The 13,907-nt window shown below is 45.8% G+C and overlaps 2 protein-coding genes across 4 annotated transcripts; both read right to left on the bottom strand.

Moving 5' to 3' along the window:
- Positions 1-1,559: 1,559 nt before the first annotated feature.
- On the bottom strand, positions 1,560-3,817 carry LOC127321961 (uncharacterized). Of its 3 annotated transcripts, XR_007864455.2 has the most exons (8): positions 3,552-3,817; positions 3,206-3,458; positions 2,976-3,041; positions 2,741-2,823; positions 2,481-2,527; positions 2,288-2,366; positions 2,032-2,196; positions 1,560-1,928 (listed from the first exon to the last, which is right to left on the bottom strand). XR_007864455.2 is itself a non-coding variant. In XM_051350912.2 (7 exons), the coding sequence occupies exons 1-7, from the start codon at positions 3,612-3,614 to the stop codon at positions 2,107-2,109; spliced, it is 681 nt and encodes a 226-aa protein (XP_051206872.1). In that variant the 5' UTR covers positions 3,615-3,817; the 3' UTR covers positions 1,954-2,106. The 3 variants fall into 3 exon arrangements, 2 of the variants coding, with proteins under 2 accessions (XP_051206872.1, XP_051206873.1); XM_051350912.2 differs by lacking the exon at positions 1,560-1,928 and having other exon boundaries at positions 1,954-2,196; XM_051350913.2 differs by lacking the exons at positions 1,560-1,928; positions 2,976-3,041 and having other exon boundaries at positions 1,954-2,196.
- A 135-nt stretch (positions 3,818-3,952) lies between these two features.
- Positions 3,953-9,512, bottom strand: LOC127321959 (zeta-carotene desaturase, chloroplastic/chromoplastic). Its single transcript, XM_051350911.2, has 14 exons — positions 9,230-9,512; positions 8,613-8,737; positions 8,375-8,509; positions 8,026-8,098; positions 7,663-7,736; positions 6,716-6,820; positions 6,228-6,472; positions 6,052-6,139; positions 5,871-5,913; positions 5,622-5,778; positions 5,273-5,401; positions 5,019-5,091; positions 4,661-4,825; positions 3,953-4,460 (listed from the first exon to the last, which is right to left on the bottom strand). Exons 1-14 carry the CDS (start codon positions 9,366-9,368, stop codon positions 4,302-4,304), a joined length of 1,710 nt encoding a protein of 569 aa, XP_051206871.1. The 5' UTR covers positions 9,369-9,512; the 3' UTR covers positions 3,953-4,301.
- Between the last annotated feature and the right edge of the window lie 4,395 nt (positions 9,513-13,907).

The raw sequence follows: 13,907 nt of genomic DNA on the forward strand, positions 1-13,907 counted from the left end.
TCTGTCAATATTTACATGCTCCTTCCACTGCTCATTGGACTATAAAACGCATTCTTTGCTATGTCAAGGACACTACTTGCATTGGTATCACATTTATATGCTCTCGGTCTACTCTCCTGAGTGCTTTTTCAGATGCTGATTGGGTTGGATGTCTTGAGGACAGGCGTTCCACAGGTGGTTTTGCCATCTTTGTTCGTCCCAGTCTTGTCTCCTGGTGTGCCAGAAAACAGGCTATTGTGTCTCGCTCCAGTACTGAAGCTGAATACAAAGCTCTTGCCAATGCCACTGCCACTGCTGAATTAATTTGGGTTGAAGCTCTTCTTCATGAACTTGGTGTGTGTCTCCAAGAAAAGCCTTGCTTATGGTGTGATAATTTGGGTGCTACCTATCTATCTGCCAATCCTGTCTTCCATGCTCGTACCAAGCATATCGAGATTGATTGTCACTTTGTGAGGGAAAGAGTTGCTAGCAACAATCTGGCTATAAAGTTCATTTCAACTAAAGATCAAGTAGCTGATGGTTTTACAAAGCCCCTTCTTGTTAGGGGTCTAGCTGAGTTTAAGCGTAATCTGAATCTCTTCCGTGCTTCAGATTAAGGGGGGATGTTAGAGTATGTAATACCGTATGTGTACGTGTACGGAGTAGTACTCCGACGTACACATACCACCCTTGTATTTGCCATGTATGGGGGATTTTCCCTACACTATATAAACATGCAAACGATGCCCTAGAAGGGTACGCATCGTTCTACGACAATTAACACGAGCTAGCCGAATAATTTGCATTCCGGCTCCGCATGAGCAGCCCAGATCTTCTTGGCATCGAACCTACCGAAGAACTGAGCATTGTAAGCAGATTTAGCACTATATGTCCCATATGTGGACAGCTGCCAAGAGATGGAGTCCGGTCTCTTAGGGACGAGGGCGGTTGTCTGCAAGGTATCCCAAACCTCAATGTATTGCGCAAAGTGGGCGGGAGAGGTATTCTTGATAACCGAGCGGATCCAGTTGTTGTGTCGCAACTCTTTTGCAACCGTGTGGTTTTTTCCTTGTGGCGATTTTGAAAATATCAGGCGCCCACTGAGAGAGTGGACCCCGGTCACACTAGTTGTCGTGCCAGAAGGAGGCAGTCTCCCCTTCGCCAATGACGATCTTGGTTGAGGCCCTAAAAAGAGTCATGTCTGCATCATCATAGGGAAGCTTGGATCCAGCCCAAGCATCGTTTGGGGTCCTTCGATTGGAGTCAAGGCCATCTAAGACGTAGCGCGCATCCATATCATTCAATATCTGGCATTTCGAGCCGTCCAAGATTTTTGGGCTTGCATATTGTTTCCAGTTCAGCGGTGTCTTTCCTCGCAATATTATGATCACAATGACTTTGACAAAGAACACCTACCCTAAATAGACTCATAAGTTAGGCAATGATAGAGATTTTCCAGCCTGTGGATGCAAGTGAAATGAGCTTCTCGACCAGCTACCATTATCTCTGATGAGAGAGACAAAATGGTTGTGCTGATCCACAGGTACCTAGCCAAAGTCCAATTATTTATGCCAGGGGCCTTGAGAGACAAAAAGATTGTTATGGTGGCCGGGGATGGGGACCGAGCCAGTTCCACCCTTAGACAACGGGTGTCGTTGCTGCCTGGCACGCCAGCAGCGCGTGACTTCCACCGGGTTCAAGACGCACATTCTACACGTTATGAAACTCAGCCCCTACAATGCGCCCGCCGGCGATCAACTCACGGATTGGCGTCTATTTGAACCGCTTCATCCAACCATACCAAAGCAGTATGGGACTAAAAAACTGATGCATACGCACCCTTTCCCATATAGGAATCCTACGCGGCAACGACCATACGCCCGATTGCCGCTCGTCCGCCTCCAGCTGCTGAATGCCGCGACGGGGGCACGTCCTCTGGCTTTCCTTTCCTGGATTTCAGTGGGTAGCGTCGAATTCAGAGGCAAAATTAGGGATTTGAAGGAACAAATTTCGACAATCATCGGGGATTTCCAGCAAAAGCTAAGATTATACACGGTTCGAACTGCCGAATTGACGTGTGAGCTTCGCGATATCGTTGATTGACCAGTGGCAACCTCACTCGAGAGCTCAGCTGCCCGTCTGCTTCGGAGTCGAGACGAATAACTGACCGATCGCCTCCAGGGCAGAGACGTCCCAGCTCTCTGCATGCCGAACGACCTGTAACTTATAGTGCAGATATAACAGTGAACTGTTTTTGCAACCTCTGAATGATCAGAAAGAACGAAGAAAATGAATCATTTCACATTACCTTGTACTGTTCATCTAAATCGTAGGTTGTGTTCCCTCTGATGGCTATGAGGGGCCTCCATGGGAGCCTCAAATATGTCCTAAAACAGTGCAGAAACATTAGTCCAATATGAAAAGAATGGGGTGAAGTTCAGAAGAAACAACGGCATAACTAGTAACATATTCAATGATAAGTCATGATGCTGAAGGGGCACCTTAGCGTCCATGTTGCTATGACAAACTTCGTGTCGACCCTCAAACCCTGCATGCATGATTTGCAACAGTTTCAGCAAGTAGCGAAAAGGGTGGGGTAAACAAACTTTGGTATAAGCCATATCATGAGATTTCAGAAATGCAAAACATTGACTAAACATGAATTTAGTTTGGAAGCACAAATGACGACTAATTACAAGCTTGCAGTGTAGCAGGTATGACTAGGCAGAACAAATAGCTGCAGTGGATGGCAAAAATTTACCTTTTCTATGTTTTCAAGTTCGAGCGAAGGGCTGTCAAAGAAGGGCACTAGCAAATCAAGATTCTGAGAGTATCTAGACCTTCCTACGGAGTACAAGCGTGGAAAAAATTAGCCTCACAATTTTTTGTTCTTGGGGGATAAGGGTGCAGCGATGTTACTTGACATGGTTCCGTGCATGAAATGCAGTGAAAATAGGCGGTGCCTAGGTAGTACTCTAGTGTTATTTGTTGCGTACCACGGAACTTTATGGTGGGATCTTCAAATAAACAATCCTCAGCATATATGCCTAAACTGAAGTTCCCTGAAATTCATTCAATCTTGAGCACATCAGCTACTCTACTGAAATGACACAAAATTATGTAGCCATTTTGCTCTGACAGTGCAAGCCAACTTTTGCTTTCAATTTTCTTTTACCATCACATGTCCTAACAAGATAAAACTGTAATCCGCAAAGCACATATATACCGGTGAGGAAATAAGCACGCTGGTAATCAGCTTCAAGAACGGCAACCACATCCTCCACGCTGCGAGGCAACTCCAACTCTGTATCGTCGGATTCTGCAGCTTGCCTTGGCTTCTTGCTGGGAGAAAGGGCCCTGAGCAGTTCCGTGATGGCGCTGACCGCCGCCCTGACGACCGGTGGTGTGCCATTGTCATTACCGCCACTTCCCCGTGAGCCGGAGCCGCACCTGACACTGCAGAGTCGATGGTTTTGCTTCTGCGGGAAGACGAGAGGGAGCAAAAAAAAGATTGGAGGTGATCAAGCAAACGATGCAGTACGATTGCCTGAGAGATGTCCAGAGCTAGTCACCTTTGCGCAGGAGAGCCGAGGAGAGGCAAGGGGAGATGCCCAGGAGGTTAGGCTTGGCGCCATTTGCAGTTTGCGTTCCTTCCACGCGGATCACAAGTCTGCCATTGCCACATGATCACATCCAGTTGTGTGAGGCCTTCCAAGTGACACGCCACTTTGCATTTGCTCCACTGTCCCAATCAGTGCTCCATTTCCTAGTGACCAGCCAGCGTAGACATCTCTTGTTGAAATATAACACCAAAATCTCATTGATTTCAGTAGCAAACTAGCCACTTTCTGCAACATACTTGTACAACGCAAAAAGCGGTCGGTTCCTAGTATTATACCAGTCCTCGGATATTTCTCCATGAACCCAAATATAATACCATGGTCAGAGACTCATAAAACAATCGCACAGAGTCTATCGGGAAATGGCTTTAGCCACAGAAATAATATAATCGCTGGTCATCGCTGTGGTATCTCCCCAGACAAAATTCTTACATTTCCCAGGATAATTGTAAGAAAATGTGCACTATATAAGAACAATCATTGCAATGACTGGCTAAGGTCTAACTGAACATACACGCTGCCTGATGTGATCCTGTATGCCACCTAGACACCTGGTTGCGATTGTGAGATGGGAACACGCGACAGGCAAAGGTGTCAAGGCTCAAAGGCAGCGGCAAAAGCTATTGCTCAAAGAGGATTTACAGAAATCGCTGTGGCAATCACCAACAACCCAGAATGGTTTGGGCATTCCAGCATATGGTTTTAACTCGTCTGGAGCACTTGAACCTTCCCCAACGCCTTCTCGCTGTCATCAACAACAAGCTTCTTCCGGACGGCTAACAGCTCCTCTCCAGCACCGCAGATGTAGGCTGCTGTCCGCCTACCAGAGAGAGTTGCTCCCTCCATGCTGTCGATATAGTCCTACAAACACATGGAAGAAGATCAGGATTTTATGGTCTCATTTACCATGTCCTAAAGATTTGCATCATCCAATGTCAGGAGCATCTGGTAATCAATTTCCTCTTCTTCAAATTGATGGTGCACAGGCTCCACACAATCAGAAAACTATATTTAAGAATAGATAGCCAGTTGATATGCTTTAAGGTTTAGATGTACAATACCTGTTTCGTGTACGAGCCAGACAGGAAGAAATTTTTAACTGGCGTCTTCTGATCAGGTCTAAATGGGTCATTTCCAGGAGCTTCACGGTACAACGATTGTCCGATCTTTACCACGCTGGACCATGTAACTTCCAAGCCTCGAGCTGATGGAAACAAATCTAAGACCTGCACGAAATTATGAATGTGTTCGCATCAAGGTGAGCTTTCATAGGAGGATAAAAGAATCAACAGAGGCACAATAAATCACAATTTATTGAACTGCTTTAAAAATGAGGCCTTGCTTAGTTACTAGTATAGCAAATCATCTGCATCAAGCAGTTATAGTAGTAGTTTGACAAATAAATATGTACAAGCTCACCTGTTTCTGAACCTTGCTAATGATCTCCTCATTCGGCAATGGCATGTAAGGATCACCAGGAGTTAGCACAGCTCTGCAGGTAAAGCAAACGTGCAAGGTGAGTTTATCTACAGAGAGAAACGGATCCGATGCATGGAATTTAGACGTTATACTATACTAAATGCTCACTATGTTGCTTACGTAAATATAAATAGAGTATCAAAACAACCAGTCAAACAATGAACATTGTCAACAGCTCTGAATGGTAGTCTTACTGGATCAGGGAGCCTTGTCCTTCAATGTAGTAGTCAGCAGGAGATGAAAGTGCAAGGTCTGAAAAACAGGAGAAGTCCGCATCTGGAGTATAGAGCAGATTATCCAAGCCAACCGCCTTTTGTGATTGTCTAAATCAAGGATAAGAAAAAGAAACACTCAGAGAGCTATTTGGATTTGCACAGCAATCCTTTAGCAGAAACAAGTGTGTTCCTCGTGAAAACAGCAGGGTCAAGCCAGGGAATATTGTAACTTGATTTCTCAAGGTATCCATGAGAACAAATGTGTTCTTCGTGAAACAAATTCTATTCTAGAAATGAATAAGTAACCAAGAGCACTTGTTGGAGTTACCTTGATTTCTCAAGGTCTTGGACTTCAGTAACCCATCCATTGTAGCGAAGCTGAACAGTGACTACAGGAACACCATCTAATTTGTATATGTTGTCAAACATATCCCATTCCCTCCATTCTGCCGGCAGTAGTCTTTTGATCCCTGGGACATCACAAGCTGCATCCAACAGAAGATCAAATATTAGTAAGTTCAGCTTGCATGGTTCGGCATGCTGGTCCAAAAAAATAAATATAGAAGAAAAAATATACCTGCAACGTATGCATCAGCTTTGATTATCTCACTGCTCGTAGCCTAAAATGCCGAGATGTAGAAATTTGTTAGTATGAGTGCTAAAAATGGTTTTGGTTTACAATATTGTATATCGTCCTTGTATGATCTAGCTGTAACCACACTTAATAAAACCCTGACACGAAGGGAAAGAAAGCTAACCTTGGAGATGCGAAGGCCTTTAACATAGGTCTGGCCATCAGACGACTTCTCATAGATAACCTCTCTGCACCCCCACCTCAAGTGAAACCTGAAGGATTTGTTATGAAACTTTTAATGGTACTGCAGTCTATACTACATAGAAAATTGAAGAGAATTATTGGTCTCTGTCACCATACCTGCCACCCCTGTCTGTTATGTACTTTTTTATTGGGCCACTTAAGTAAACATCAGGTGAGCCCTTTAGCATGCGTAACAAAGAAGCCTCTGTCTTTGTGGCAAACAGGGTAAAAATAGTAAGCATGCAACGAGCACTGATATTATCGCAGTCGATGAAACCAAGAGCATAAGCAACAGGATCCCACATTCTTGTGATGCTCTCTCGAGAACCACCTCTGGACATGAACCAATCGCTGAAACTCACCTGAAGAGGTATACATTTAAATTTACATTCAAATTAAGATATCACCTACTGACAAGTTATAATGAAGGAAATACTTCACGAATAGAGGTTCTTCAGTGCCCTACATGCACATGCTTGAGGAATCACTTTGCGATGAGGATAAAACATAAGCAAGAGCACTATTAATCTACACTCTAAATTTAAAATGCAGTAACTATATGCACACTTCCAAAGAACTGAAACGGGAAGGTGAGAAATTCTTACATCATCCAAGTCTCGTACTTGCTGCAATGCACCATCTGGATCAACAAGAGCTCGAACAACTGGACTTAGAGCAAGAGCAACTGCATTTCTTGCTTTATCATAAACCTGCAATACAATTCAAATATTTTAAAGAAATACACGCAATTAGATCATGTACATCTGATCCAAATTAGTTGTCACAGGTTCAATGAACCTTGTCTAAATCTGCGACAATTAATTTGGATTGGTGAGAGTAATAAAATAATTTCTAGGGAACTAAAGCGACAGCCAAAATTGTGCAAGACTTAATCTGTTATGGAATATATTGTTTGTTACTAGTTTACCGCAAACAGGTGATTCACAGTTATCATGGGAAAATTCAAATACCATTCTATCTGAATACATAACAATCATGAAACAAGTTCTGCTATTTAAGGTATCTGCACGAATCAGCATCTGTGAGGACTTTACAAAGGTTTGATTATCCATGAGACCACGGCATAGAAGAACAATAACAGAACACACACAGAGTGATCAACCCCAACTGCTTTCCAGGAATATCAATGATAGTTCAGCTGATTGTACAGTGGGCTGATGAACTAGGAGTTGTGAGTTTTCGTATAGTAATGAGTTACGACATATAGGCTGAAAAGGTATGCCTTCAAATTGCATGTTCACAGAAGAACACACAAACTATAGCTAGGTACTTGAATTAATAAAAGGCCATATGCATCGGTTGATGCAGAGGGCGGTGCTATCCCCTTTTAGAAAAAAAAAACTAGGTGCTTGAATAATTGCAGATTGAAATGGAGAAGGTACTGCAAGCATGGCATGATATCTTCAAAATGCATGGCGTGAATTTTGCGATATGTTGGAAGTGTGTAATTCACAACCAAAATTAATTTCATGTGAGTCCATGTTCTCCATTACAGGTACATAGTAGCAAAACGAAATTTTGAAGTAATTACCTTGAGTTGGTTAGTTCGTAAGAATGCTTGTATACCATGCAATGGAGCTCCGACAGGGAACCGAAAATCAAGTTCTGCACATCAAGGCAGGCACTATGAAATATTCAGAAAACTAGGTTAAATGTGAATAGATATAGAAAAAATCAGTTCAATTGATTCGTCCAATAAAATCCACAATGCGGCACGGAGCATTTTCTGTGCTTAGAAAAGAGAAATCATTCCGCTAAGAGGACATGCAAGAAATGCCTTTGCAAAGTTCGATATTCAATTTTGTTAACACAATGGATGTTTTTAGTTTTCTATTGTATGAAATGTAGAGAAACTGGCAGAAGTAATAAATAATTAATAGATAAATGAACATACCACCAATGACGCCCCCTTTGTTCACGAAAGTATGGGTGTGATCCTTGACTAGTAGATTATTTTCAGCCCCAACCTGAAATACAAGAGAATCTAATATCACCAAGGATTTACTAGGACAAGAAGCTCATGTACTAATCATACAAGGAAAACATATATACATGCTTCATATAGACGGAAGGATAATATTATCTCCATATGTGCTACCACATACCATATGCATGTGTTTGATTTGAAAAAATTAGGCTGTAATATGTTAAACATCTCCATAGGCCATAGTTACTCAAGGTAATCCAGAGAAGAGCTGATGCTAAGTGTTTGTGGGACCATCCAAGAGTACGGAAAATGGTACCTTCTTCAGAAGGCGGAAAAGGTTGCTGTAACAGCCGAAGAAGACATGCAGGCCCATTTCGATATGGTTCCCTTGCTTGTCGACAAAAGAACCGACCTTGCCGCCGATAAACGTGCGGGAGTCGTACAGATCAACCTGCAAACATCACAGCACCCCCGATTTTTGTCACGGTTAGAAAAGCAGGAGCAACACAATTTTGGCTACCGATGAAGGGAAGCATATGAATCGATGAACAAACCTCATGGCCCTGGTCCAATAGCTCCACGGCGGTGGACATGCCAGCGAGGCCGGCACCTATGATGGCGACCTTGAGCTTTGGCCCCCTGTAGTGTTCGGGCTCCGGCGGGAACAGTCCCTTGGGCGCTGCGACATGCAGAAAAAGCTCCCAAAATCAAGATTTCTTCCAGTCATTGGCACTGGGCTGGAGGCTGTTGAGCCGGAAATGGGACAAAACTACAAACACATGGTCTGCATGCAGCTGATCCATAAATAAATTGAGAAACAGAGCATCATCTCCATAAATTGAGTTTTCAAAAGGAAAGGTTTAGCCAAAATCCCTCTTATCTAGACAGTTGCACAGATAAAGATTTGTTTTTTCCACTGTTGGTGAGTGAGTGCGGAGGGCAGTCCGTCCGTCCGTCCGAGGCGCAACGCAATTGAGCCAACCGAAGCGGTGCTAACTACAGACGCATGGTTTGCTAACAACCCGATTCACAAATTCAGGTAACAACGTAGCAGTAGGCAATTCCCAGAAAGCCATGGCAAGAACCAGTTGGTCTTATCTAGTATTCTGTTGCAGTAGCAGAATACTAGCAAAGAAGGGTTAGTTAAAAGCACAAATAACCGTGTCCTCACCGTTGACACCCATGTCGGAGACGTTGCTGTCGAGGGAGCAGCGAACCACGGTGGCCGCGGCACGGCGGCGGGGCGGCGCGCGGCGCCGGCCGGCCACAAAGGCGGGGACGAGCGCGCACGACGTGGCGGCCATGGCCATGGCGTCGTCGGAGGGGCAGCGCAGCACGTAGTAGCTAGGCCAGTGGTAGTCGGGGGATGAGTATAAATTGTGTGAGCGCGAGAGGAGGGGGAGGGGGAGGAACCGATGAACAAGTCCTCAAGGGAAGGGAAGGGGAGCACAAATGTGTCTGGGACGGCGAAGATGCCGTCGGGTTGGGGATTTGTCGTGTGGCCAGGCCTCGTGGGTGTGGGCGTGGCCGTGGCCGTGCCACCATCCACCATGCGCACCGCACCGTTAACCGGGCAGGGGACTGTGGCCTTCTGTTACGTGCACACCGCAACGCCATTCATATGTCAACAGTTTTGCGATTAAACAACACATGTCATCATGTTAGTTCATGGTTACCTACATTATTTTTGTCCTTCAAAACTGCACCTTTTCTGAATATAGTACCTCCTCCGTCCAAAAAAGGATGTCCAAGATTTATCAAAATTTAGATCACTAAATAGTTAAACTTGATGCATCTAAATTTAGACAAACTTTTGATATCGTTTGATGGACAGAGGTAGTACATGGCTGCACTAATTATAACACCTGCGCAAGAGAAAGTGTCGAAATTTAGAATAACAGGACAAAATAGAGAAAAATACCTACTTAATAATAAGTTCAAGCGGAAACAAGTTTCATCACTCCAGGATGCAGAAACGACAGTTCCTTGTCTGGGGAGCCTTGGCGTGTGGCCATAGAGATGCAGAAACGACGCGGAAGATGCATATGTATTGGGCGGCAGTAATACTCTAGTGCGCCCTATCGTCTACCTCCACTCCAGGAAGAAATGGCTGATTTTCTGATAGATGATCAGCTCTTCGTTTGCTGCGCTCTTGGCAAACTACAGCTCTTCACAATAACTGGAGCTTTTGGGCTGAGAAATCAATACATTGACCGCCCGCTTCATGAAAAGGAAAAAAAAAATTCTACATGCGGCCGCTCAAGATGAATTTAGGTACTAGCATGTCTGTCGATCTAATATGGCATTCAGTTTCAGCTGACAATCGTACCATTGCATACCACTTAATGTTGTAGGATATACTACTCGTGAAATAATATTATATCTCTTGGAATAGTACACCAACAAAAATATGTAGGTCCAAGTTTGCATATAATTATTATTCCCTCCATATATCATATTACATGTCGCTGATTTTGTACTAGATCAGCAACAACTAATATGAAACGGTGAGAACAAACCAAAGATGTATAAAAGATTCAATGTGTTTGTCCTCTCCCCGAGGAAACTTATCGTAACAACTTACATGGTGTTAATATTGGTAATACGACCATACTAGCTCAATAGCCTTAAATACTACTCCTAAGGTGCGGCCTATTGCAATAGCTCTACAACTCAGAATCTCCTTCATCACCTTCAGTTCCATATGCGACGTAGTAGTTGATGCCCTTCACTTCTCCGGAAGTGTTAATTTCTTTACATGTGATTTCCTTCTACTCCTAGGGATATACCAAAAAGGTATACCAAAGATTGGTCTCATACCGGCAAGCATGTGTAGTCTAGAGATGGTCGTTAGCCCCTGGGGCTAACCGGACTACCCAGTTGCTAATAGATAAGATGGAGGTCTAGCCAGGATTATGCAAGGCGGAGTGCCACCGTCTTGCGGCAAGGCGGCGCCATGGAGGACAATACAACATAGTTACATTTTAGTCTAGGAATCTGTTACAGTTCCGGTTTGGACTCTCTTGTAACCCAACGACCGTGCGACTGTATAAGCCGTCCTGTGGGAGCTCTTATAGCAACGAATGGTCCTAACATTGTAATCGCACACTTGTTGCTCTTATAGTAACATCATATATGGAAGGAAGTAGAATCTTGCCTCCATCATGAGATCTAAACCTAGGCAACTTGTGTGTCCCCGCTCCAGTGGATCCCTGCCTTACACACCCCTCCATCTCTCTCTTCACCTTGAGGTACCTTTCATGGTGTACTCGTCGACAGAACCACGACACCTACTTCAACTAATTTGTAGGGTTGTCTTCCTCTATAGTCTTAGAGCCTCAGCAAAGGTTTGAAAAATAGATAAGGATAAATACAGCATACTTAACAAGTTTAAATATGAGATAAAAGGTGTTTAGAATGTTCTTGCTACATATGTGACCATAGGTCAAAATCTTGGTGCAAGCTTTTGTATCATTTGTTCAAAAGTTAATTTCTATTCTGAAGAAATATGTCGATCGGGCTTGATGAGTTGTTTGAACCTCCAACCGTTCCTGTTCACGCGGTGATCATAGCTTTTCATCAGAAGAAGTTGCATTGTGACAAACCACAATTTTAATATATTCTACATGTGCGCCACTTTACACATAAGTGTCCCCTTAACCTTCATGCCGGATCCAGATGCTCCTTAAGCAAGTAGCTAGGTCTAAAAGCATCTCCAGTCGCGTTCCCTAAACCGTCCCCCAAACCGCGCCGGATCGAGCGTTTGGGGGACGTGTTTTGTTCGTGCCGCGTTTGGGGGACGCCGTTCCCCAGTCGCGTCTCCCAAACGCCGCCCCCAAACATTAAAAATAATTTAAATAGATAGAAGAAAACTCTTTACTAATATTCAAATCGGTTCAACATAAATAAATTACATATAAAACTTCGAAAAAACATAATTAAATTACATATAAATTATTTAAACTACTACTTCTTCTTCTTTGATGATGGCCCGCCTCATCATCGTCATCACGGTGGCGCTTCCTGCTCGTCACCTCTTCTGAAGAGGCGGTGTCGGCCGACGCGTCGGAGGAACTAGTGTCCTCCTCGTCGTCGCCGGTGCTCGCCGGCTGCGCCTTGGCCTTGGCCTTGGCCTTCGTTTTCACGTCCGCCTCCGCCTTCGCACGGGCCGCCGCCGCCTCCTCCTCTGACCCTTCCTCCTCCGCGTCCTCCTCCACGCCCTGCCATTCCTCCTCGCTGTCAACTGGCGGCGGGGAATCGTCGCCGCTGCTGGGCGTCCGGGTTCTATCCCACCAATGGCGCCATCTAGCAGACTTGTCCTCGCTAGAGGTGTCGGATGGAAGCTGGGAGATGTAGCTCATCGTCGCTGGAGGTGTCAGATGGAAGCTTGGATGAATGGCGGCTGATTGAACGCCTACGTACGGGTCTTATTGAGCGCGGATGAACGGCGGCGCATAAGTCGAAGAGAGCGGCGGTTGCTCTTCTGAGGAGTCCGCGCTCCATTCCTGCGGTTGTCGCGTCGGTCGACGCGGTTGGCAATGCGACGGTTCCGCTTCCCGGCAACTGCACCGTCGCTACGTAGGCGGTGGTTGAGCATCCGAGCCGCTGACGCGTCGGGCCCGCGCCTCCTCGCCTCTCATTTCGTTGTGTCCAGCATGCCCGGAGCGTCCCCTGTGTAGCGGGGACGGGCTCGGGACGCCAGACACCGTATTGGGCCGCGCCGGACAAAAATGGTCTTTGGGCGCACGGCTGAGAACGTTTTTTTGTCCGAAATGCCCCAAATACCTTTGGGGAACGGTTTGAGGACGCGACTGGAGATGCTCTAGGATCCCAACGCCATGTGATGTATTTCTCCGCACCCCCTCATAGCCATCCAATGTCATAATGCCAAAGGGCAAAGGCTCCAATCACTTGCGTTTTAGCAGGCCTTGTGGTTTATATAGCCTAAGCACAGAAAGAGTATTCACTTATGTAGCAAGCCATTCTGAGAGAGAGAAATGTTACACATGTTTAGGAATAGATTCACGTCAGCTTGTATGCTCGGGCTCTCGTCGCTAGGTAAATTGGTGTTGTGAAAGAAATTGTTGCCGTAGGTGAATTTGGGGTGATGTTGATGGGCAGATCGTATCCAAATCATATACTTCCTCCAGTTGCCCTTTCCAAAGACCTTACGTCCTGCCACGGTCTCTAAAATAGTTTTTCATCCGGCGCGGTACAACTTTCTGTCCGGCGCCACTAGGCCAAACCCAGTAGAAAGGCAGGCTAGCGGGGACGCTAGACGGCTGGAAAATCGCCGCTGGCCAGCCTTGGCAGCAAGATGTGCCTACATCTTCCGGCCAGTTCCGCCGATTCACGCCTACATCTTCCCGCTTTTCCACCGCTTTCCACCATTGTCGTCCCTATATGAAGGCAGGAAGTGGTGGAAGGGCCACATCTTACCCTAGTTTTACAGATTTCTCTCACACATCTCACCCATGACATCCCGTGATCTTGCCCTCATGCACGCGGAGGTGGAGGCGCTGAGCGCCTCCAACTACCCCTGCCCATCGGGGTTCATATGCCCCCCCCGGGCTGGTGCCTGAGTGCCAGAGGCGTACCGGTCTCCCCCGCCCCCCAAGGTGCATCTCGGCGTGCGGCCATCACCCACCACTACTACGTCGAGCTCACCCCCGAGCAGCGCATGGATCCCCGCTGGGATCCCGACAACGCCTCAACTTGGGACGCCTTCTTCGCCAATCGTCGGGATATGGAGCTCGCCAAGTACGAGGGGGATGGGCCGCCTCCCGTGGATAACAACGAGGTCGGCCGGTGGCTATGGTGGGGCAGCCGGACCCTCGAGGGTGTGATGA

The sequence above is a fragment of the Lolium perenne genome, chromosome 2, assembly GCF_019359855.2.
Source record: "Lolium perenne isolate Kyuss_39 chromosome 2, Kyuss_2.0, whole genome shotgun sequence".
NCBI classification, from domain to species: domain Eukaryota; kingdom Viridiplantae; phylum Streptophyta; class Magnoliopsida; order Poales; family Poaceae; genus Lolium; species Lolium perenne.

Bases quoted from the DNA above. Each gene is read 5' to 3' on its own strand.
- LOC127321961 (XM_051350912.2), bottom strand. From the start codon at position 3,614: ATGGCGCCAAGCCTAACCTCCTGGGCATCTCCCCTTGCCTCTCCTCGG. The intron at 2,367-2,480 runs GTGCCCCTTCAG...GCACTGTTTTAG, and splicing joins ATAGCAACATGGACGCTAAG to GACATATTTGAGGCTCCCAT. The intron at 2,197-2,287 runs GTAATGTGAAAT...TATAAGTTACAG, and splicing joins ATTTAGATGAACAGTACAAG to GTCGTTCGGCATGCAGAGAG.
- LOC127321959 (XM_051350911.2), bottom strand. From the start codon at position 9,368: ATGGCCATGGCCGCCACGTCGTGCGCGCTCGTCCCCGCCTTTGTGGCC. The intron at 6,140-6,227 runs GTATGGTGACAG...CAAATCCTTCAG, and splicing joins ATAACAGACAGGGGTGGCAG to GTTTCACTTGAGGTGGGGGT. The intron at 5,402-5,621 runs GTAACTCCAACA...TCCTTGATTTAG, and splicing joins CAAGACCTTGAGAAATCAAG to ACAATCACAAAAGGCGGTTG.